At 40.0% G+C, this 26,392-nt stretch overlaps 2 protein-coding genes across 2 annotated transcripts in view; both read right to left on the bottom strand.

Annotated features, from left to right (window-relative positions):
* Positions 1-26,392, bottom strand: part of NOM1 (nucleolar protein with MIF4G domain 1) — a 368,675-nt gene that overhangs the window by 72,088 nt on the left and 270,195 nt on the right. The gene's annotated exons all lie outside the window — the stretch shown is intronic.
* The window catches only part of UBE3C (ubiquitin protein ligase E3C), a 189,246-nt gene that overhangs the window by 58,498 nt on the left and 104,356 nt on the right, over positions 1-26,392 (bottom strand). Inside the window, exons 16-18 of the mRNA XM_032783876.2 lie at positions 21,402-21,499; positions 14,512-14,644; positions 9,376-9,623 (exon numbers count right to left, since the gene is read on the bottom strand). Of these exons, the coding sequence (XP_032639767.1) occupies positions 9,376-9,623; positions 14,512-14,644; positions 21,402-21,499 (479 nt within the window). The remainder of the gene's footprint in view (positions 1-9,375; positions 9,624-14,511; positions 14,645-21,401; positions 21,500-26,392) is intronic.

Genomic DNA, 26,392 nt, shown 5'->3' with positions numbered 1-26,392 from the left:
CACCCGGCTTTTCCCTTCCCCCCCCTTAGCCTGTCACATGTAACAGACCTTGGCACAAAAATTCCTTCCCTTTGTCCCTAGTAAAGAACTCACAAGCTTTAAAGGAAAACTTTATAAAAAGAAAGAAAATACAGACAATAAACTGCATTAAAAATCAATTTTATCAGGCTCTTCTAAGAAAATCAAATAACCAGTTTGATTTAAAAAATAGCAATTCAAACCACATCCACAATAAACCGATAACTCAACAAAAGCCCATAACAGCCTGATTTACTTGTTTTCTTTTGTACTACAGACTTTAGTAGAATATCTGCAGATAAGATAGAGTTAGAAGGAGGTTTACGCCACACGAGGAAACAACAAAGACCCTGAGTACACAAATTCCCGCCCCTGACTTTTAAAAAAATCCAGTTCTCTGACTGGTCCTCTGGTCAGGTGTTTGGTTCCCCCTTTGTTCACCCTTTACAGGTAAAAGAAAATTAACCCTTACCTATCTACTTATGACAAACACAAATATGAAACTTTGTGCACTATTTATCCTGTTAGATTTGTCAATTAAAATCACAACATAAACTCTTCATATTTCAGAAATGTAACCCATTAAATTTCATTAGAATCAATAATTAATTGTTCCCTATTTCAATTTGATTTAGTCAAAATAAGCCATTTAGAATTTGATCCAATAACTTTTCATTCAGTAGTTATCTAATCTTACTGAAAGATACAGCTTTAAAACTTTACTTGTCAAATATCTAAGCTTAATATAACACTCTTAGATCTCACTGCACATAGTCCGCCATAATCAGATCACCACATATATTAACAAACTATACTATGTTGTGCAATCTAGTCAATTTAGAAAATACCTTCTTTAATATGCATCAGGAGAATGCGCACAAGGCAATAAATCAATTATTTCAGTCCTAGTTTAATATTAATTGCTGTGATTGATCTTTAGCACAGATTAACAACAATGTCCCTGCATACTATCATCAAGATACTACTACCAATTTTTTTTTTTAAAGTTAAACATCTTTGCCTCTCTACCTAACGTCCTCAAAATGCTACTTTGCCAGTAATTTGGTTCCCAAGCGGATAGGCTTTCATAATTCAAAGTAAGCAAAGAACAAACCCTTCATTCTGTGTCCTGCCACCTTTCTAAGAAATAGGAAACACCATGACAAAACAAACTTCAATTTCTTTTTCACAAATCTTCATTGTCTTTAGAGGACTTTTGATTGACTTCTGCAAAGCTTCACATTGATAGATCATACAAATGAATCAGGAACACCGATCCATGGCTCACTAGTCCTCATCAATGGTCTAGAGTCAAAAAGAACAAATAGAGGAGATAGCTCACTGGGTTGTGGGAACCAGTTGAGTCTAAGTGTAATGGAATACTAGTGTCTGAAGCAAACAAAAATCCTGTCAAAGACATCAGAAGTCATGACACGACAAAACAGTCATTTTCAGAACTATCAGGCCTGTTTTAAAACGGAGGTAGTAAGAAACCATAAAAGTTCTAGTTCCAAACATGAGAGGACTAACAAGTTCATTTCTGTTCAACAATCTTTCAGACACATCTCTAAACTAGCTGCTGATTCTGCATAAGAATAAACTAAAACTGTCAAAAATCCCACCTTTTATAATCTAATGTATAATGTCAAGGTTCCAAATTACATATTTTGACACTTCATCCCTGATGATTCTTATTTCTAATCCTCCTTTGGTCACTGACTGTGAACCACTTCACTTTTCTGCTTCAGATTCCAATTCTGTACAATGGGGGCAGTTACAGTTATAAGAATGTTGTAAGATTGATTTATGTTTTCACAGTACTACACAAGTGCTAAGTATTTTTATATGGAGTGTTTATTTAAATCACCTAACACTTTCCATTATAAAAAAAATTGTAAACTTTTTTGAGAAGCTTTAACACCTCTATGTTTGCAACAGATCTTTGAAATTCATCAGACAGAAAGTTCTTCGGCCACAGAAGTGCCTTTTCACTGTTCCATGAAATTCCATTCACATTTAGCTGATTTAGAAACTGTTAGAAATCACAATTTTCCTTCTCTTACTTGTCTTCCTCAGGAAAATTTTGGCAGCGTAACAAAACAACTGAACTCTAACATTCTAAAGAGTCACACTGCTGCCAAAGTAGGAGAAACTGCACTGCGAAATCTAGGAGCTGGCGGAACAGTTGTTGTGGAGGGGACAGAAAGGAAGCTAAGTCAAGCCATATACTTCCCCTCCTCCTTCCCCTTTCCTCCTATCCCCAAAAACACATGATAACAGCATCCCATTCACAGCTCTGGAGGCAACACAAGAAACAGGCGCTTCTCATCTCTCAGGCCTGGTCTACACTACGTGTTTAAATCGATTTAAAGAGCGTTAAATCGATTTAACGCTGTACCCGTCCACACTACAACGCTCTTTATATCGATATAAAGGGCTCTTTAAATCGATTTCTGTACTCCACCCCGACGAGAGGAGTAGCGCTAAATTCGATATTAACATATCGGATTACGGTTAGTGTGGACGGAAATCGATGTTATTGGCCTCCGGGCGGTATCCCACAGTGCACCACTGACCGCTCTGGACAGCAATCTGAACTCGGATGCAGCGGGCAGGTAAACAGGAAAAGCCCCGCGAACTTTTGAATTACATTTCCTGTTTGCCCAGCGTGGAGCTCTGATCAGCACGGGTGGCGATGCAGTCTCAAATCCAAAAAGAGCTCCAGCATGGACCGTACGGGAGATACTAGATCTGATCGCTGTATGGGGAGACAAATCTGTTGTATCAGAGCTCCGTTACAGAACACGAAATGCCAAAGCGTTTGAAAAAAAATCTCCAGGATACACAGCGCTGCGTGACAAGCGTAACGGAAGCCAGAGACTCAAATGGACGCTCATGGATGGAGGGGGTACTGAGGACTCCAGCTATCCACAGTCCACAGCAGTCTCTGAAAAGTATTTGCATTCTTGGCTGAGCTCCCAATGTCTGTAGGTTCAAACACAGTGTCTGGCGTGTTCAGGAACAGCTCCTCAGTTTCTTCCCCCCCCACCACGTGAAAGAAAAGGAAAGAAATCATTTCTTGACTACTTTCAATGTCACCCTATGTGTACTGAATGCTGCTGGTAGACGCGATGCTGCAGCAGTGAAGAGCAGTATCCGCTCCTCTCCCTCTCCCCCTCCCCGGTGGTAGACGGTGCAATAGGACTAGTAGCCGTCCTCATGAATATCTAACATGTTGACATCGAGGCCAACATTGCTGGTTACTCCCAGTAGATAGGACAGAACGGCTAATAACCAGCTTCATCATAGCAACTGGGGGCTTCAGCCCCCTCCCTTTCCTGTGTAAAGAAAAGATTCTGTACTGCCTGGACTGTCATAGCAGCAGCATGCTGGGCTCCTCTCCCCCACACCGTTTAATGTCCTGCCTGGACTATCATCGCGCCGGAGGCTGCCTCCCCCTCATTTTATGTCACTAAACACAGTCAGTGTTTCTTATTCCTGCATTCTTTATTACTTCATGACACAAATGGGCAGGACACTGCCACGGTATCCCAGAAGGTTGGGGGAGGAGGGGAAGCAACGGGTGGGTTGTTTGCAGGGGCACCCCCTGTGAATACTGACACGGAGCAGCTGTGCTCTGATACACTGGTCCTCTAATACACTTGCCCCTTATTCTAGGCAGGACTGACTCTATTTTTAGAAACCATAAGGGAGGGATTGACTCAGTCCCAAGTGAGTCAATCCCAATTTTGCTTTTGCGTTGCGCCCCCGGCAGATTTCAGCCAGGGGCACTCATGATAGCAGCGGACAGTACAGAGGGGGAGAGATAACCGTCATCTCATTGCCGCAACGCTTCAGAAATCGACGTTAGCCTCGGACCATGGACGCACAACGCCGAATTACTGTGCCTAGTGTGGCCGCTTGAAATCGAATTTATAATATCAGTTTTATAAAACCGATTTTAGCTAATTCGATATTATCCCGTAGTGTAGACGTGGCCTCAGAGAGGAAGACCGAGAGAGAGCTGGGCTGAGCAGGTTCCCCCTTACCCTTGGATAGTCCATATCACCAGCAATCCATCTCTCTGAGAGATAATAGCCTTCTCCTACTGCCAGCTAATGTAGTTAATCCTGTAGCTCAAGTGGTAGAAAACTGTGCTGCAGTGCTAAAGTGTCAAGATTCAAACCCTGCTAATAATGTGCAGTTTTTGCAGTTGTACACAGAAGAATTATTTTTTAAAAAACTAGGCAACTACCTCTGATTGACAACTATTATTTCCCACAGGACCGCTGCCCTGACTCATTCAGAGTACAGAATAAATGCACAAAGGGGCAGAAATTAATTTGCATGGGCAACTGTAAATCTTACATTTCCAAACTTTCAACTGCTTGACTTTGCAACCTAAATAATTAACAGCTTTTTGGTAGCAATTTTGTAATTATTATCTAGGTTTAAAGAGCGTGAAAATATAAGATTTATCAGATATTTTATTAAACCTTAGCTAATTTTATTAATGAATCAAATAGCATTATGGATACATGTTAAGTTACTAAAAAACCTCTGGACAGAAAAGAGAAAAAAGTAAATCTGGTTATGAATCTACACATCACTGAAAGTCAAACGCATTTGGCTAATAGCACTGAATGGTTACTGGGATACACAGAATTTATGTAAATTATTAAATTTTAATGTATTTGTTTTCTGATAACATCGAAACTTTTTAAGTGAGAGTTTTCAGTGGCACTACTGTGTCTTTTGGTTTATGCAAACAAGAAATTGCTGTGGATGCCTGACTGCTTCCTTTGCAGTATTCCTATTTTATTTACAAAAAAGCTTTTAATAATGTACTACTGCTTTTAAATAATTCTGTGCAAATGCATAAAATAAAGCATTTCTGGAAATGGATGAATGACTATGCACTAATGTCTTTAACTTAGACCACAATACTGGCAGGTACTGACTAGCAAGGCCATGCCTTATCTTTCTGTTTAATGAATCAGCTCTCTAAACATGCCAGTAAAAAGGTGTCTGCACCTGGATAGAGCTAATTATTAAATAACACTGTCACTTCATACCTTACACAAACGTACTGCAAATACAACAATAATCTATGCCATCAAAATGTTAAATGATATATTCTCTGATTTCAAAGGGCAAAAACAAAACAATATTTGTTCTGATAGAGCTCTTTCTAAGCAATGGACAGCGTCACTTTTTCTTTCTGATTTCTCATGCTCTTATATTAATATTTAAGATGCAAGCATAGAAGTGCTGTTGAACTGATAATAAATAAAATTAAGGGTCCAATATTGCAATCAGTTGTGGAAAAATAGTTCCAATAAATATAAGCATCTCCCAGCCCTGTCTGCTCCAGATCAACTCCAACTTCTTTTGGAGCTCTGAGAGGCACCTTCTGAGCCCTCAAAAAAGAGATGAGATGCAGGCAGCTTTTAAACAATTGTGATCCCCACTCTCAAGCTAGCCCCAACAGACTTAAAGCTGCTGCGCCCTGCAGACCAGGGAGAGAATAAAGTTGTGAATCTATAGGCAGGTGAGACCTATAACATTTTCCATAGTTCAGTGCTATTTGGATGTGAGGTTTGGCTTTGGCCCACTACTAATTATAGCATGTCCTTCAAAATGGATACGTTGCTTTAATGCAAGTGGCTGATTTGGATCTTTCCCTCTTTCACAAGTCTTCATGTAGTGATCCTTTGGATAGATCTAAAAGGTGGAGGGTTGCCCAAATTAATTTTTAGACCAGAATTCCATTCTTTGCTATTTTTAAGAGGGCATTGTCCAGTTAAAAACAATTTTTTTAAAAAAAATGTTCTTACTTGCATTAATGACGTAGTTTATTAAAACTGAAACATTGTTCCAAAAAGTTTACTTTTCACACAATTTTTACATTTTCTAGCCAGTTTTTAGTCCATATAACCATTTTTTTATTCTCATGCACTGAATTTTTCTTCTTCCAAAAAACCTGCTTCTACAGAACTTTAAAAAATAAATAAATCCAGAAACAGTATACCTGTGGTTTTGTGCCCACTCACTCCTATGCACACCTATTTCCAGCATCTGGATAGTCTCATGTAGTAGAGAACGACTAAAATTACAGAATCCATCTGAATGCATGAAAAATGTTTTCCTTTAAACTTAAATATGGAGAGTAAAATTTTCAAAATCTGAGACTTCAGAGCCTTAATCTCACTGAAGTCTATGGGAGTTTCACACCAGTGCCAAAATTAATTTTGAAAATAGGATACTAGGTGCCTTTGAAAATTTACCCACAGTTTTTATCAATTAAAACAATAGCAATCATTGCTGTGTTTACAGCTGAAATACAAATGCTCAAAATTACTGGTTAGAAGTTCCTGGCTTTAAAGAATGTTGACAAGAACTATACTAAGAGTATGTCCACACTACCCACCAGGGATTGATTTATCACATCTCATCTAGACATGATAAATCAATCCCCGAACGCGCTCCCCATCAACTCTGGAACTCCACCAGGGCGAGAGGCGGAAGCGGAGTCAAGGGGGGAGCCGCGGCCGTCGATCCCGCACCGACGGAACCCACCTCTGACTCCTGCCACAACCTTGAGCCAGGTGACTGGGTCTACGTACGGCATCACCATCGAAAACACGCCTCAGAACCTCGGTGGAAGGGTCCTTATCAGGTACTGCTTACTACCCAGACAGCTGTTAAGCTATCTGGCATCGCAGCATGGATACATGCTTTACAGTGTAAAAAGACACCCTCCCCGGCAAACCAATCAACACCTCAGGACTGCGCAGAGTCAGTTTTGACTCCAGAAGACCACGTAGAGGAACAGCCTGCAATACCTTACAATCTACGCTCTCGTAAAGGTTGCCAGAAGCAGACGACAACCTAAAGCAAGGCCCGAGAAGCAGCAGTAGTGAGCCTAGCGCCTGCTGCCCTGGTGCATACAACTGCGACTGGCGGTTCCCCAGTTGAGGTTGTCAGAACCAGAAGGGCCTTACCTCCACATGCACCTTGGTGGTCCCTGTTTCTCGCGTGGTATCTTAAGGTCTGGAAGCCCACAATGACAACTTCTATCCAGCAGCTATTGTGGATAGTTTCAGACCCTTAACATTTCTAAATGCTGGGTCTGCGCCACCACTCCCAGCCCACTCTCACTGGTTTGTTCCTGTCCTGGCTATCCACTGTTCCCCAGACCTTACTGGAAGACCTTGTCCATTTAACAAAACATGGAACAGTAATGACATTTGGGAAACAGTGGGAATAATGATCATAAATGGATAAGTGTGGGGGAAAAGGTCATTGGTGTTGGGTGTGTAATGGACAGGGCTGGATCTGGGAAAAAGCATTGCCTTCAGCATATTGTGGCAAATGGTATGGATATGTTCAAACAAAAACTAAAGAGTGCGGCTGGTATGGGGATATGAATTTTCTCAACCTGGATCCAACAGAAAATCACTCTCATGTTCCCCCTACAGTAATCTAGTATACAAATATACATTCTTCCAATGCCATACAAACACTACCACTCCTCATAAGAGGATTACCCTGTGCCCTTTGGAGGATATTACTCCTCATTTGCAAGATATCTATGTAAAATGGGATGCAATCACCCTTCCGGCTTAATAGCCATCACTGGGTTGGGAACCAAAGCTTATACTGTATCCCAGCTAACTAGGTCAGGTATCTGTTATCCTGCTCCAACTCTTCCCACAATTCCGAGTATAGAGTCCTTCCAGAAACACCTCCGAATTCAGGAGAAAAAGAGGACTTAACAGATGCCCTATGGTATATACATACACAATAAGCCCTTAACTTGGAAGAAGCCATTGGCACGTCCCTTATCCACTTGTGGGTGAGTATACCAATGCAAAAAGACCCTAAGTTACAAGCAGTGTTGAAATAATGGCAAAGAAACCGGAGAAAGTTTAAAAACCGGCCACAGAAACAAGGGTGATCCGACGGTGCCTCCAAAACCGTCAAGCATTAGACATAGTGCTGGCGGCCAAAGGAGGACCTGTGCTCTCATTGGGAAAGAAGTTGTGTGTTTATACCTGAACAATACCAATGAGTAATACGCGCTAGCCTACTAGAATAAATGCATATCTTCCTCATGAAGAGCCGAGTTCTTTATGGAAGTGGCTAAGTAACCGTTCAATTTCTCTGGCATAGGAAGCTGGTTGTTCAGGAGCCTAACATCCTGTTTGGAATCTTAGTGATTTTTGTATGCTTTCAGTTAATCTCCTGTTGTATCCAGAATGTGTCACTCAGATGACTGCCCAAAAGAGAGTGTAATATGATGGTTTTGAATACACTGATGAACAAAGAGATAAGGAACGGTAATTTGTGGAACCCAGTGAGGTTGGTCATGGGCGTACGCCTGACCAAAAGAGGGATTGTGAAATAGAATAAATTTATTAAAATAAAGAGGATTAAAGAAATGTTGTCTGTACCTTTAAGCAAAATTGTTGGAATGTTGCAATCCAGGTGTCAGGAATACAGACATTAACATAGAACAATTGCACCATTTAAGGGCAATTGGTGAAGTATTAGCCTTAGATTGATAACTGTTAGTAAGGACGTGGGATATGCATGCTGTGCCCTAAGTGGTTTTCACTGTCTGTTGCTTTCTTTGTCCCTTTGTCTAACTCCTGCTCTTTTATCTGTATTAATAAGACTGTTTAAGCCTTGCATGGCTACTCACATATTCTAAATGTTATTGGCGAAGCGCTACGCTAATAAACAGAGTGGTCTGACAAATTGCGAGTCCTGATTCTAACTTTGACAGTGGTCACATTTGTTAAAAATGATCAGAGCAACAGTTCTGAAATTTAGCAATGTGCCTTGTGCAACCAAAAACCTGCTAATTCCTGCAAATATTCATTTCACATAACTGGGATGATGAAAAAAATATTTGCAGCCAAGCTCTTAAGAATAGTTTCTAAAACCCTAATGCACGATGACTTGTGCATGTAAGTACTTCCATTGGCTTCAATGAGACTAAACTCGTGGTTAAAGCTAAATATGTAATTCAAAGCTTTGCTGAACTGGGATTTAATACCGCTAATTCTCTTCTCATTCAACTCCGTAACTACCATTAACATTAATGAGAATTATGCAGGTGTATCAATAATCTAGCTATACAGCCAGTGAGTAAATAAACTGGCAATATTATTTTCATTACCATTAAATACAAATATTCCCTTCCCTCCAAACTGACAAAGAAAAACATTAAACTTCCCCAACTCACTCCTTTCTTAAATTTACTTTTTAAAAAAGCTTCCACTGTAAATTATATTTTTACTCCTAATGTTATGTATTGTACAACAATAATTTTTTTTAAAAAGTTTTCACCTTTCCAAGCATCCTTCCAAGGAAGTAATAGTGTCTGGCGTAAGAATCTCCAACGAGCATCTGTGCAGCAGGGTTAGGGTAAAGAAGTCCTTCATTAGTGGTCTTAAAAAATCCCTGGTTAGGGTTAAATCCTGATTTAAGCAGTTCATTCAGAAATTCTCTAAAAATTCCACCGCCATCAATACCAGCTTCATCCAGGCCATGTGCGTTAAGCAAATGAACACGAATTCGCTTTTTCAGATCAGGTTCTGGGGGAAAAAAGTTGAGAAGAAAAGAACCTATACAAAGTTTGTTTCAGGAAAAAAACCACATGCACACTACATTTAGATGTCAGTACAGATATATATAAAAGTGTATTGTGCTGTTGGAGAAATCTATTATTGGCTTGAGTTTGAGATGGTTGCATTACACAAAAGCAGAGAAATAACTTGTGAATAATACAGCTCATTCCAAATGAATGCTACAAAGACTTCATACCAAACCACCTGGACACACATGCTGTTTATAAAACTTACTTTTACAGAAAAACAATTGTACACCAGTTTTATAGAGTGTAACAGTGGCACCATTTCAGATGTCTCTCCACCTGTAAACCGAGTCTCTTTTCCCATAGTAAGTTCAACGAACATGTATATGGGCCTCAAAGGCAGAGAGAAATTATAGCAACCTCCACGAATTTTTTGAAATAGCTACTCTTTACATAATAATGTTAGGTGTTTAAGACCCAATATCTTCCAATTTAGCAGATTTAGAAACAAATGCTATGTATCTCACTAGAAAAGAGGGTTGTCCAGCTCCTCCACTAGATAAAACATTTTTAGTCTAGATGAATATTCTGGTTCATGCAATATTGGATTTTAAATCTGTCACTAGTCCAGGATTGAATATTATCCATTCTGCACCTTAGACCTTACTGTAATTTCAGGGGGTGAGGTGTGGAAATTCCGCATTAGGGAAGCAAAGAAGAAAACCTTTTGTCTTTTTTTTAATAAAATGGAAGGCTGCTGTTTGAAAGTTGATTAGAGATTTGGAAAATCAGCAGTCATCTCAGGGAGATGATTTATAGGACCAAGTCCAGTTGACAAAGAGCATGAAAAAATATCACATATTGTGTACACACACACACACACCCCTGACAGCTGTGGTGTGAGGGCGATACTCACTGATCATGTCCCTTCAAACCTCCTTATCTGTACTCTTCACATTAAGTTCTGGATCCTGCTATTTGTTGCAGGTGAATAGACTGCTGCACCCATATTCAGCCCCAGAGATGTCTTCACACTTGAAAGCTGGTTGCAAACACCTACATTTTTTTCTTTTTTAAAAGTCTGCCTGAAAGTTTTCTTTCCTCCAAAATTATTCCTACCCAAAGCAGAGGATGGGCATTATTCAGTCCAGGACCAACATAGGTATAAGGTTTGACATTTCATAAGATATAATGGCTGGAAACAGGAGATTTATTCCATTGCATTGGGTAGAGTTCTAATAGAATACATAACCCTTGCTCCTAGGCCTGTCTAGATTATAGATCTTAAAAGCATAGGATTAACTAGGTAATTGTCACAGGGATTTCTTACATTTCATTAGCTGTAATTTCTCTGTCCCTCAGAATTGTGGAAAGTTGGGCTCACGGTATTTAGGGAGCCGGGCTTTCCAAGAGAGGGTACAAAATATAGTACCCATTTATTTTTTCCCCTCTAGAAGATTTCAGAAAAATCATTTTTCTATAAAACGTTTAGCATACATATGAAGCACAATCAAGCGGGAAGGAGAATATAAATTTTTTTTTTTTTTGATCAGCACTTGTTTGGGCCAACTCATGTCACTCTGTTGTTGATCAATGTGACCAATACCAAACAAATGCTGATAAAACTTTATTTCATTGCAATACATACTGTATATAGCACATCATATATGTAGATAATATTAATGGGATTAAATTGCAGTATCTTGTAATAAATGCCAGCATCACATGCATTCTGCCCAATAGTCCATCTCACTGGAACTAGTGCTAACATTCCAGTTCTCTGAGCAACTTCACTCAACTACTTTAAAAAAAATCCGCTAGTCAGAAAAATGTTTTTTGCTTTCTCCCACTACAGAATGCCCTCTTCCACAAAGTCATACTGGCCTGAGACATAGAATGGGCAAGGTTCAGCTCGGTACCAATGACAGTTGTAAGGTCCAATACCTTATGACTATTCAGCGATAAAAAAGGGAGCGTTATACCACTGAGAAGAGGAACTTCTCAGTTTCAGTGACATTCATTACTTGTCAGGAAGTTCATTAAGCTATTAACCATTACATTTTATATATGCAAATGTTGTTTTGAGTCAGATTTTTTTTTAATTATTAGTTATAATTTCTCTCTTCTGGTGAGTCCTATTACAGTTGGATTTACAGTAAGTATGTATCTGGCTAAAAAATGGTCCCAGGTAAATTTTTAGAAACTCAAACAATTCTAAAATAGTTTTTCCACAACATATATGATAACATCTACAGTATACATGTAGGTGTGGTATGGGTTAAGGATTTTAGCAACACTTGTTTGATGTGGCCTGCATAATTCATGACTTTGCCACTCATGAGCTTGAGGCAGTCCTACTAATACATATAAAGGGGTCTTTGTCTCCAAAATCTCAATTCCATTCCATTCCACTCCTATTTTTTTAAATGATCTAGATTGAGTAAGGTACCACTGAAGCATTAGTTTATAATGATTCTCTTTTACTTGAGTGCATACGGAAAAACTGGCTGCCTTCTTCCAAAATCAATGCCCATTGCTCTTTCGTGATCTCTTTTCCTATTGATCAGTTCTAAGACCTCATCTATGTGCACTCAATCTTCCAGGTCCATTTTAACCAATTCAGTCTATGATCCTGAAACTATCCCTGTTACAGTTTCTAGGAATTTCTTCTTTTCTATACTACTCACTATATCTGAACCACCCCGGATCTAAGTAGAATTATTCCATACAACTATACTGACTCAAAAAATAAACAAACAATGAAATATATAACGTATGTAAATTTATCACCCACTATAGCTGCTGTTGATTAAATGTGTGTCTATATATATATATTTAATATTTAAATACTGTTCAGTGTGTGTGTGTGTGTGTGTGTGTGTATACACACACACACACACAGAAATACTGTTCAATTTCAGTCCAAACCCTGTCCATGTGGAATCTGGTTTAATCAAAAGAAGCTATAATGAGTGATAAACATTATATATATACACATATATATATATATATATATATATACACATATACACACATACACACACACACACACGCGCACACATATAGAAAGAGAGAGAGAGAGCACACAAGCACAAACATTTTCCTCCTCCTATTGCGAAACGGGAAGGGAATGTGAGATGGGGTGTGGAAAATAGTCTATAAGCAGCATGTAAACAATTATTCTGTGTTTGGAATGTGTCTATATCTGGCATGGAGGGATCATCTCTAGGGTGCCTCAAAGGTAATTCAAACTCCATGCTCATTCTGTGTCTTCAATGAGATTACCAACAAGTGTGTTAGTTGATAACACATGTGATGATAGTTTGGGGATAGAGACTCTTGTCCATCTGGAAATGAAGACCACTGAGTCATTTCATATAGGTCAAACAGCCATCATCAGTAACAGCATTTGGTCACTTCTGATATAGCAATTTGAGCTTGTAAATTAGAGGTGAAAAACTTCATATCATTACTAGAACCCCTTAGTGTAAATGGCTTTCAGTCTTGTTTGACACATACACAATGACCTTTAAATGAAAACAGGTTATACATGTATGGAAGGGAAACCAACAATATGTAGACTTACTTGCCCTTTTATCCACAGAACTCAAAACACTTTTTAAAAAAAGAGCATACAGTAACAGAATGGAGCAGAGAGTGGGAAAAAAAAATCTGCAAATATTAGTTCAGATTCAAAAATAAAGTTTGGTTTGACTCTGTTCTTGAACCTTTCTATTTGCATTCTGTGACCGTATGAGAACTGAAGCTTTCACAGAGTGAATACTTGCAAAAAGCTCACTTGAGGCTTGAATAAACAAGCACGTGCTAAAAGCAAATTTTAAATTGTGTTTGTAAAAATCCACAATTCGTGCTATGGTGATTAGTTACATAAGCTACTCAGTCAGAAAAAAATGTGACCTATGTAATAATCAACCAGTGTGAATTGTGAACATTCATAACAACCTGTCTGAACAATTTGCAGATCAAGATTTAATTGCTGAAAAAAATTACAATTTTGAATAAAAACACTTGAAAAATTCACATTGTGCTTCCTTTCTTTTCCTGTTTGTAAAGTTCAATAATTTTTTAACCAAATACTTCCAGAACTCTAGTATCTCCATTTTTGCAAAGGCACACTGAAGTTATGTGACTTGCAGAAGGTCATATGCATCTTGAGTATATGATATCCAGGGACAGAATTCATGTCTCAAGTACCAGTTCTGTAACTTATCCATTTTTAACCACCAAGGTTAATAAATGTACACAAAAAATATACAAGATAATTCACCTTCTGTTCCTACAGCAAATATAATCAACAATTGGATCACACATCAGATAATACAGGAGTGCTTGTCGTATGTTGCCATACTGTGTACCTCTTCTTAAAACAGAGAGGCTATCATGGATACACCACAGACCCAACCTTCAGTACCACATTTTCCCTGAAGCAACTATAAATATCTAGTTACAAGAAAGAGTAATATTAGGACTATATTAAGGCAACCAACTGAAGACAATCATTTAATAAAATACAGTACATTTCCCTTTCCTTTTAAGCACGAAAAAGATCTACCAAAAAGTCAGTGTTTAAGGAGATTAATTTAGTAGCTTTGAAGTTATAAAAGTTTAAATCTAGCAAAGCAGATCTCTCCTCCCCGCAGATTAATTAAAATTTAGTGGAGTTTAAAACATTAGGGGGCTGTGAAGCACTTCAGCTTTGTGTCTCTCTCACTTGTAAGTGCCAGGGATCTCAGAGTTCGGGATATCCCTTTTTATTATTTTTTTTAACCTTCCAGTCAGGTAAAGGCAAATATATAGTTATACGGTGAGATTTATACAATCAATCAATATTATTTTTAGTATACTGTAGAACTTCAATGCAAACATACCATTTTCAGGGGAAAGTTTGTCATAAGCATCTTCATAAATATAATTTCTTCGGATAGTGACATTAATTCCATCCAGAAATGGACCATCTCCTTGAACTTCCTGTTTATCTGCATAAATTAGTCTTTGAAAGATCTGATAAAAAGAACAGAAAAAGAAATCAAATAATCATACTGAAATCTGCATTTTCAATAAACAGGGGTTACCTTAGTAATTATCGTTCTGCAACAGTTGCTTCTGTGCATTTGCATGTATGAGATCTGGTGCCTCTAGTTGCCATTTATGGAACCACTATACCATACCTGCTATTGGGGGGGTGTGCGCTAGGGAAGGGGTCCAAAGCAGAGGGTGGGAGCAGCGCATGGAAGTGGGGGGGGGGGGGGGGGGGGGGGGCGGTGAAGAGCACTCTTGAGCTAAGACAACATAATGAATTCCACCTACCTAATGGAGTGCACCTTGCACACCCTGACAAACTCAGTTGCTTCTGCCTAGCTGGCAAAATTCTGACATAAAAAGAACTCCAAGGCAGAGGGGAAAGTGATGAGTAGTCTCAATGCACAGAGGCAACTCTCAAAAAACAAGAGTTATTAGTAAGTAACCATTCCTTGTTCAAAGACCTCTGCGTCACCTCACTTATAGGAGATTAGCAAGCAGTGCCCCCAACAGAGGATGGTAAGCAAGGATTAGAGGCAAAAAACGGACTGTAGCAGCACTTTACCAAACCAATGCCAAGTCCAATTAATAACACTTAGTGAAAGTGTGACCAGAACTCAGTGTTGCTGCTTAGCAAATCTCTACAATAGGAACTTGTCTCAAACAAAAGCTAGAGAGTCCACCATAGCCTTAATGGAGCGCATTTTTAAGACAAGTGGTATGGTTTTCTGCCTACAGTATAAGAATACTCAATACACCTCATAATCCAGGGGGAAGGGGGGAATTTGTTTACTAAAAGGTTCTGCCTTACACATCTCCCTATGGCAACAATCAATGTAAGAGTATTTTAAGGGCTTAGTCTTGTCCAGAAAATAGCACAGGGCCCTTTTCATATCTAAGCTGGACTCCCTGGGTAAGCATGGTTTCTCGAGAAGGAAACAGGGAGGGAGACATACTGCAACAGATGGAAGTTGATACCACCTTCAGCATCAAGCTGGGTGAGATCTCAAGATGACTTTGTCTTTATGTACTACTGTAAATGTTAGAAAGGTCAACAAGCCACTGAGCTTGTTAACCCTCCTAACAGAAGTAATATCTATTAAAAATGCTGTTGTGACAGACAGGTATCTATGGAAGCTCGAGACAGGGGCTCACAGAGTAGAACTACCAACAGTTAAAACCCTGGTCAAAACCCTGGCCAGAAAGGTCCTTTTGTGCTAGGAAAGGCATTAACCATCTCTTAAGAAACCTGGAGACTGTGGAATGAAAGAATAAAGACTTGAAAACAGTAAGAGGCAGAAACAGCAGCTTAATGAACCTTCATGGAAACTATTGCTAAACCTTGTGATTTGAAATACAAGAGATACTCAAATGGCTGGGGCTCCTTCGCATGATGGGGTTAACCCGTTACTTTTCACCCAGCACATAAACCATGTTCCATTTTAGTTAGTTCATGACTAACAGTAGTGCTTGAACACTCCTAACTTCCGTGGATCCTATGTGTTCACTAACTTTGGTTCTTCTGGTGAAGAATCCTCCTTTATTGTTTAGAGAGGAGGTCTGGGCACAGAGGAAGATGAACGGATGATTCTCTGATTAGCTGGAGAAGATCTGTAAACCAATGTTGCCTAAGCCACATTAGTGCTATCAGTAGGATACCAGTTCCGTCCTCTCTGATTCCTTATGATTCTGGGTATCAAGGGAATAGGATGGAAGACAGATGACTGCTTCAATATAGAAGGAATGCATCCAATAAAGATTTCTTGTCACTTTAAGTCCTGGTCCAGGACAGATGACACTTGCCATTCCGACTAGACAGGAATACTTTGATTAGAGGTTGACCTCACCCGAGTAAGAGTAAAGACACTCCTAACCAGTTTAGGGACCATTTGTGTTTGTTATAAGAGTTCATGCTAAGTACATCTGCATGTATACATTCCTTTTCTGCTGTGTGCTGCTAGTGGGTGAATGTGATGATGAATACATCACAGCCATAGCTTCCTTGCCTCCATAGATGAAGTTGAAAATGTGCTCCCCATTTGTTGATGCACTACATGGCATGGTACTGTCTGTGAGCACCTGTACTATGTGACGTACGGACAGCCACAAGGCCTTTAGAACTCATCTTACAGACTGTTCTTCAATACATTCAATACAATTCTTCAATACATTCCCAAGTGTTCCAGTGGCCACATGCACCAAAACCCAAAGTGCACGCATCTGTGGTGACTGTAACAATAGGGGACGGAGGAGTGAATTTTCTCTGCTCTACCATCAATGAAGCTGTTGAAGCACCTGCAGGAACAAGATCAGCTTCCTTTTCAGACTGTGTACATTGGATCATCCAAGTTTACTATTAATACTGGTATGAAGCAAGGCTGCATCTTAGCACTCAATGGCGTTGGTATTTTCTTCTCTTTTCTTCTTAAGTACGTTTTTGGAAATGATCCATCCGGTGTACTAGTTGAATCAACGATGGAAGGCAGCTTGTTTAAACATCAGACAATTCCAGAGCAGAAAGCATGTCATCCAGCTTACTATTCAGGATCTGCCTCTCTCAGGTGACACTGCATTCATCTCCAATTCACCTGATGAACTGCAGGTCATGCTGAACAAGTTTTCTGATGCACGTACCAAGTTTGGCACAGTAATCAGTATTAAAAAAACAGTTGTCATGTGACAAGGTACCAACATTCCACCTAAAATCTGTGCCAATAATGAAGCTCTGGACAACGTGGATCACTTCTGCTATCTTGGCTCACCGGAACTTGATATTAGAATCAGCAAAGCTTCTGTTACCAAAGGCAAACTTAATCTCATGTGTTTGGAACAACAAATTGCTAACCCTGAATACATATGCATCGATTTATCAGGCCTGTATCCTCTTTTATGCCTTTTATGAAAGTGGCTTACCTATTCCAAGCAGGAGTGCTGACTGAATAGTTTCCACTTCTCAAAAAAATCCTTAATTACTTGTTACTGACGGATCACCGATAACAAGACCCTTAAGAGACCCTTACAAGAACTGGAATACAATCTATGCTGAATGTTCACAGGCTTTGCTGGTTAGGACATGTGGAGTGCATGCCTCAAGATCATCTGCTGAAAGTTGTGCTTTATGGTCAACCTAAGAACTGCTTGCAATGCAGAAGAAGGTCAAACCTCTGATACAGCGATAAGGTCAAGCAAGTCCTCAAGAAATTCAGCATTCCCACTGACAATTGGGATAATCCTGCCAATAATTTTTCAGTTTGGAGAAGCCATGTTAAGACTGGTGTGGTCACTTCAAAGAACCATCAGAGAGCCCAGGCTGAGGCCCTCAGCTGAGCCAGAAAGCAGAGTACGTTTCAACTTCCATCTGGTGAGTGGACCTGTAACCACATGGGAAGCTTTGCTGCTTGTGCATTGGGCTCTTTTCCCATACCACTGCTAAGCACTGACAGACCAACTTTGTCGCATCTTCTTTCATCTTCAGGATGTTGGACGGCCATGTACTGGATGTGCGATGAGATGCTATCTAGTGTTGATGGTAAAAACAGAGGATAAGGCCAAATGTCCTTTGCTGGATTGAGTAAACCCAGGAGAACAGGAAAAGCAGATGTCTTTTTTCAGTGCTTGCATGATGTTGAAAAGGGGATCAGTCTGTCTGAAATTCCACTCTGTAACTGAAGTATATTAGCCATTCTCCCCATCAGCTCCTGAAATAATTTCTGGTCATCAGGAGGGGAGATGGACGAAGTCCCCATTTCATCTTCAAGTAATGTATATTCTGCTATGGGAAATTGCTCTATTTCCTCTGGGCATCTCCTCCCCATTGTCAATCTTCTTGAGGCGGCAATAGTGCCGGTCGTATCTGTGCCAAATGAAATATGGGTGTTCTTGAATGTAGCGGTGCCTGAGATGAGTCAGCTATCAGGAAAACTCTCCAGCCTCGATTGAGCTGCTTCAGTGCCCAAAGAGACATTGGTGTCTACATTCTCATTAGCGCTGAAGTTAGTGCCATGCTAGTTTTGGCAGCCTTGAGCAAAACTTTCACTGGCTCCTGAATGTGGGGCTACTTTAATAATTGAAGAGGTCCCTTCATAAGATCTTTCAGACATATGGAGTTTTTGGAGAGGGAAGTCAGCTGGGCTTTCTGGAGCAAATTGGAGTAGTTAGCATATTCAATTCCATGGGAATCCCATGCTCCTCAAGGATGTTCTGGATCAACAGTGCCAATGAATATTGAAGTGCAGAGTCAAAATGCAAAGGTGTAGCCAAAAGCTTTAATAAACAAACCTCAGCCATGAGAGAGGAGTCAATGGTGCTAGAGACATGCATGTCAGAGAGGTGTCCAAGTCACTCAGCATTGTGACGTCAAGCTGAGGAGGAGTCTGTATTAGAGGCAGTGTCAAGACTGGTAAAGCATCTCCAAAAATTATACGAATCAGCGGAGAATGAAAACAGTGCTTCCTCCCTTGTTGTTCTTCTTGGGCCCCGTCTGCAGATAAGAATACTTCCTCTCTTCCTTTCTCTTCCCCAAAACAGGGCCACTAAGGTATCTGTAAGCGTGACTCTCTCTCGTCATGTCAAACTTTGCCAACTCCAAGGGCAGTGAGGGAGTCTTTAGTTTCATTGCAGACTGAGGTGATTGAGCAGTCTGTTTTGACACGACCCTGCAGTCCTGGATAGTGCTGGGCCAGAGGGTCAGTTCCAGTAAGTGTTTGCCTCAGGGAGCTCAACCTCAGCCCCAACAAAGAGTGCTGCACAGAGGTCTCTTTACAGTAGACCTCAGCAAACAGGCACACCTTGAAACTCCTGAGGGAGCACAAGAATGGTCTGGCTAATGGCTCAAAGTTGCCTAGTGAGCCTGCAGTCTTAACTGTCTGTCCTTCCTCAACCAAGGAGTAAAGGCATGGCAAACAGGGCACTGGCACGCTCAGTGAACCCTTCCCAGGAACACTAAGCATCAAACGTGCATCTGTCTCTAGAAAGGTTGCTGAGTAGGATGCACAACTTTTGGACCCAACATAACTGCAGGATAAATGAAGGCAAGTAGCCTCAACTACTCTAACTATACCATGTTTAACTAACTAATTATAGACGATATATTAGGCTAACTAGCTCACAGACACAAGAAGTAGTTCCATTTAGCTTTCAGCAGTGGCAGAGAAGAAACTTGGATGGTCATGGCGGTAGGGGTAATATTCCCTTATATGGACAGAGCTGATCATCATAATGTGAGAGCATTCTGGCACCCTTAGGAGGCATGGCTTTGTTATACAGTTCCACAGCTCAACACTAAAGGAGTTAATCCTGTAAGTGGAAATGCACAGAGGCCCCTGAAGAACATCAAACAAACTGGGACTGGATTACTCAAGGCTTAGCTGTACAGAATGTATTATGTTATGATGCAATACTGAAAACCACTGAACAATAATCTCAAGTGATATAATCACAATAGGATGTTGAATGGTTTGGAAAAAATACCTATCACAATTTGCATTATCACAGTGCCATGCTTTATGAAAAGGTTTTAAATAATTTTTTTCTCTACAGTTTCCAATTTCTGATACAAGCCTAAAAATATACATTCTTTTTCTACCAAATTTGTCACTGTCCTTTCAGTAAACATTGATTTATTTCCCTCATGAAACTATTTTTCATTTTCTTGATGGCGCTGGTACACAATGATTCCAACACAATTCTGGGAATAGTCTGTTAATTAACTGATGTTGTAGAGCCAACAGAAGCAGCTCAGAATTTGTTTTTAGGGGTAATGTCACAATGGTAGCATTAAAAAAAAATCTTGTGGGATTTGAAAAAAACATGGTCCTCAAAATTATACACTTAAGATCCAGAATGCATTCATAACCAAATTATAAACAACATATGGAACTGAAAGTCACATTTTTCCTATACAGTAATTAAGTGTTCCTTTAAGTCGGGGTCCCCACCATGGCGCCCGTGGGGGCATCTACATGCACCTGCGTTCTGGCCAGCGGTCAAGCATCCACCAAAATGCCGCTGAATTTCTATGGTATTTCAGTGGCGATGCCTCTCGATGACGCTGCTTGCCGCCGACAAGCGACATCATCGAGAGGTGTTGTCGCCGAAATGCCGCAGAAATTCGGCAGCATTTCAGTGGATGCTCAACCACCGCCACGGTCCTTCATCTGACTTCCACCAGACAAAAAGGTTGGGGACCACTCCTTTAAGTCCAACTACCACTGAACGCAGAAACTTAACTTCTGGGCATTATTTCCCCCAAATGACTCATTCATATTGTACAGGATTAATGAGTACACTGTATATGAGAATCTTGGACCCTTCAATAAGATCCAGGCAGATGCACTGTGCATCTCCTTGGAGCTCCACTAACTGCAGTGGGGTTCAGTGTTGGTGCAGAGGTTCACCCACATAGATCCAATTGCAGAATCTGAGCCTATGCTTGCTGCTTATACGGCGTTACCATTTCTCAAGTGATGTTAGCATAGTTTGTCCTTCTAAGGCAGGCAAAATGGATTCTAAAACATTGTAAAAAGAGAAAATAAATTGAAAGACATAACAGTAAATCTTGCCCAGCATCTTCTGCATTGTAGTGGCCATGCAAATACGGGGGACAAACAAGAGCAGAATGGCCTGATTCTCCACTGGATAGATGGATGATCTGAGGTCTGACTTCCCACATAGTTGAACTCACTGTATTACATTTACTATAAAATTCTCAAAATACACAAAAATTAAAAAAATTAAATACCTTTACTCTTTCCTCAAAAGGAACTACAAAAGGTAGCTCCGTCAGAATTGCAAGTTGTCGTTCCTCGGACACAGAAAGAGGTGCTGGCTCCAAACCCACTTAAAAATATGAACAAAGAGTTTATCAATTTTGGTAAAAAACTGCTTTTCTAATAGTGTTTACCTTGTCAAAATAAATTCATAATTTGCATTCAGTCAAAAAACTACATACATGAAGATAACAACTGATTTAGTGAAAGTGAAGTAGCCAGCTGTAAGCTGGCTTCTCACGAGCCTTACCTTCCTAAAATACTGCAGTTTCTACCAGTAAAGTGAAAATTGAGCAATTAAAACTTACTGCAGGTAAGTATATAGAAATGATATGCTATTGTGCTTTTTAATCTTCTTCAGAAAAATCATGCTGTTTTCTGCTTTTCTAAATGTTAATACAACAGAAAAATAAAATTTTAAATATTAGAATCTTATCAGCTAATTAAGGGAAGGTTGTAATTATTTGCATTAAGGGAGCACCCAAAAGCCCTATCACATGACCAAAGGGCTCCATTTCCCACAGTAATTTTGTGTACTTAGCTTTCAACCATGGAATCTGTTTTTGTCCTGCACACCAATTTTGGCATGACAGTCTAGTGCATGACAGCCAAAACCCAATCAAGTCAACTCATTTATTTCAATAGGCTTGGGAAGTGCAAAAAAAGACATCTGTCCTGTGAGTAAATTAAATTTCAGTCCTCACGGAAAAGTGAAGGAAACATTAGAAAGCTACATTAGCTGCTTGAGTGAACAGCAAGGAGAAAATAGCCAAAGAGCATAAGGAGTTAAAGGAAAAGGCTCCCACTCCAAGATAGTCTCAAACCACGGTGCAACTCTTTTGGAACTTTCTAGGTGTATCCCATAAGGAGGTATTTAAGAAATAGTTCCCATTTGGGTTTTGGATACTTAAAGTATATCATCTTAACCTAATTTAATAGCAAGAAAATTAAGTCAGCTGGGCACATGCCTCATACTACAGCAAACAAATTCAAGTGCAGCATGAGACATGAAACCAACACAAGATGCTATAGGCTATATTAACCTCCTTGATTGCGAAGATGGAGATTCATCTAGCTACAGACCGAATACCAGATAATAAAGCCCCCGACATGTTCACTTTCTTGCTTATCAGAGCCAGAAAAAAGTTGCCCCACAGGCAAGGCCGGGCTGTCTGCAGACAAAGTAGGAAAAAAAATAAAATAAAGCTGAAGTAAATAGTGCATGTAACTAATGGGGCCAAGGAGATTAAACTGGCATTTGCAATCCTTCCTTTGGCATCTGTTTATGGGGTGGTGATGCTTGGCTGCCCTTCTGCAGCGAGGCACCACATCAATGATCATTATCAAAGGGTGCTGTACTTTAAATTTCCCAAATCATTTCTAAGTAGAGTCATTTTAGGTACTGATTTAGTGCGACATGACCCCACATATTAGTATACTTGATGAATATTCACTTTTGGCAAATCTCTGCATTGCAAGCCCCTGGAATTTTTGATAAAGTGCTTCCCTGAGGTTACTTAGTTTCTTACTAAACATTTTAATTAAAGTCAATGTATGCTACCTCTTAAGCTAAGGGTTAAAAGCATTTTAAACAGAAAGTGCATGTACAGCAAAGGTAAACCACTATCCAACTTCGACAGTTCAATTATTCTGGTCAATTAGTCAATTTTATCTGCATTTCTCCATCAAGGTTTCCATCTTTAAAAAGAAATATTGGATGGAGTCATCAATACACAGTGCATTTATAACTCAAGAGTCTGCCATTTAAGTAAATGAAAAAGCACAAATAAACACTACCATATGTGATTCAGCAGTACTTTCACATTAATTGACTTTATCCCACATGGAGTCAAGTGGATTAAACAGATCCTACACATATTGTTATATGCTTGTTTTCATACATTCATGTTGATCACACCTTTCTTCTTGTCAGTGAATTTTGTGGTCATGAAGGGTGCCAGACTGACAACCCTGGAGGCTGAAGCACTTTACTTAGCTAAAGGAAGAGGACAGCACAGGCAACTGCAGCATGAGTTTCCTCACATATGGCCTTATCCTGGACCGGACAGGTCACTTGCAAAGAAGATGGGTAGTTCACATCACCCTGATATTCAGACTGTCCCAAACAAGCAGCGATAAATTCTCTAGGCAGCGTGGACGGATGTGGTGGTGGATGGAGGGTCACAAGCAAAGTTACCAATGGCATAGCAAACATTGTATAAAGCTAGCAACGACTCATGGTACAATATTGTCTTGGTCATTTCTACCAGAGCTTAGCCTAAGTTTTGCATTTTCTGATAGTTATTTAGTGGAGTTAAGATGCAAAAGGATAACGATTGTGTCTTGAAACTCTGTTTTGCTGGAAGCAATACTGATGCTTCTGGTCACAAGTGCTTTGGAAAAACATTGACCTCAGACCAAGGTGGAGCTTCTGGAACAGGTTGTGCCAGTTTACAGACCTGAGCTTCCTGTACTGAGAGTTGACTCCCAGGACACAGTGCTTGCTTTGGCACAAAAAGCACTCCAACTGTGCAGAAAGCACCACTACCTTCTGGCGGAGAATGAGAGCAATGCTCCTAATGCACTACTGTGGGCTTTAATGTCAGACTTACTCCTTCCATCTACATACACATTACAAAAAGAACAGGAGTACTTGTGGCACCTAAGAGACTAACAAATTTATTTCAGCACGAGCTTTCGTGAGCTACAGCTCACTTCTTTGATGCACAGAATGGAACACACAGACAGGAGATATTTATACATACAGAGAACATGAAAAGGTGGAAGTATGCATACCAACAGGAAGAGTCTAATCAATTGAGATGAGTTATTACACTGGTCTACAATTTTTGAGAAGTCGTCCGCTTCAGAGATAAAATGTGGTCTTATATTATGATTTTTGATGTGCCGAATTCAAATATGACAATTAAAACAACTGATTGGCTACTGGTTCTAAGATATTTAAGTTTTATCATTTTATGTCTATGGATATTGTGTAGATAGTAGAGTTTTAATCATAAATTACAAACCTAGGTCTTTTCATGTGTTTATGGTTGCTTTACATGATAATCATTTCACCTGTCTGTTCATATAACACTTTAAAAATCAGCAAAAGGGTTATATAAATAAAATTTATTATGACAAAAGGCAAAAACTTATGTACATAGTTTAGTTCTATTCAGTGTCTACTCGCGCTTCTTGGCTTGTCTCCTGTATTCATTAAATGGAGCATCTCTTGTCACTGTCCACGCAATGAGTCTGCAAGCGTTGATGGGCTCCATTGCCATGATAGCGTTTCTCCATTGTTGCAATGTCCTGGTGAAATCGCTCGCCGTGCTCGCGCTCACTGCTCGCAGTTTCAGTGGAAAAAATCTAGATGAGAGTGCAAAAAATGTCTTTAGTGATATGTTGCAACCAAGGCTTTTGTATGCCTTGAGGAGGTTTTCCACCAACAACCTGTAGTTGTCTGCCTTGTTGTTTCCGAGAAATTATTGCATTAACTGGAAGGCTTTCCATGCCGTCTTTTCCTTGCCACGCAGTGCATGATCAAATGCATCATCTCGAAGAAGTTCACAATCTGAGGACCAACAGACACCTTCCTTTATCTAGTTCACGTAACCTTGGAATTCCACAGAGGTACTTGAAGCTGCTTGTGTTTTGTCAATGCCTTGACAAAGTTCTTCATCAGACCCAGCTTGATGTGTAAGGGTGTAACAAAATCTTTCTTGTTCAACAAGTGGTGGATGCTGAACCTTTTCCTCCCAGGCTCCAATGACTGGTCGGAGTGGTCAATCTTTCTTATGTAGTGGGAATCTCTTGCATGACTATCCTATTCGCAGAGAAAACAGCAGTACTTTGTGTATCCAATCTGCAGACCAAGCAAGAAGAGCAAAACTTCAAATCGCCACAAGCTGCCACTGATGTTGTCATAGTTTATGCACCTCAAAAAGTTGTTTCATGTTCTCATAGGTTTCCTTCATATGGACTGCATGACCAACTGGAATGATGGCAAAGCATTGCCATTATGCAGCAAAAACCGCTTTAAGACTCGTCTTTGATGAATCTATGAACAGTTCCACCTCTACTGGATCGTGAACGACATTGAGGGCTGCCATCACACCATCGATGTTGTTGCAGCTACAAGATCACCTTCCATGAACCAGAATGGACAGATCCTTTTGACGGTCATGGAACATGGAAACCCTAACATCACCTGCCGGGAGATTCCACTGCTGTAGTCTCAGCCAACAGCCAGACTAGAGCCAATCAACAATTTTAAGCATCATTTTCGTTCTCAGTGACCAGAATTAGTAAAGTTTGACTACATTTATTTCAGAAGCTTTTGACTGTACAGTAGTGTTATCAGCAGGAGAAAAAACTTTTGAAGTGATAATTAGATGAACCATAGAAGGTGTAGGAGAACGTAACATAGGGAAATAGATTGCAATCAGTGTATGACCCACCATTCCAGCTTGTTTAGGCCTCAGTTAATTGTATCTAATTTGCATATTAATTCGAGTTTAGCAGTCCTCCTTTGGAGTCTGTTTTGAAGTTTTTTTGTAGCAAAACTGCCACCTTCAAGTCTGTCACTGAGTGGTAGAGAGGTTGAAGTGTTTCCCTTGGTTTTTGATGTTATGATTCCTGATGTCAGATTTCTGTCCTTTATTCTTTTGCGTGAGACTGTCCAGTTTGGCCAATGTACATGGCAGAGGGCATTGCTGGCACATGATGGCTATATCACGTTGGTAGATGTGCAAGTGAACGAGCCCGCCGATGGCGTGGCTGAGTGATTAGATCCTATGATGGTGTCATTGAATAGATATGTGGACGGCTGGCATCGGCTTTGTTGCAAGGATAGGTTCCTGGTTAGTGTTTATGGCTTGTAAGTGGTGTGCGTTTGCTGCTGAGTATTTGCTTCAGGTTGGGAGGCTGTCTATAAGCGAGGACTGGCCTGTCTCCCATG

Source organism: Chelonoidis abingdonii, chromosome 2 (genome assembly GCF_003597395.2).
Source record: "Chelonoidis abingdonii isolate Lonesome George chromosome 2, CheloAbing_2.0, whole genome shotgun sequence".
Lineage (NCBI taxonomy): Eukaryota > Metazoa > Chordata > Testudines > Testudinidae > Chelonoidis > Chelonoidis abingdonii.
This window is presented reverse-complemented; position numbering and strand designations above follow the sequence as displayed.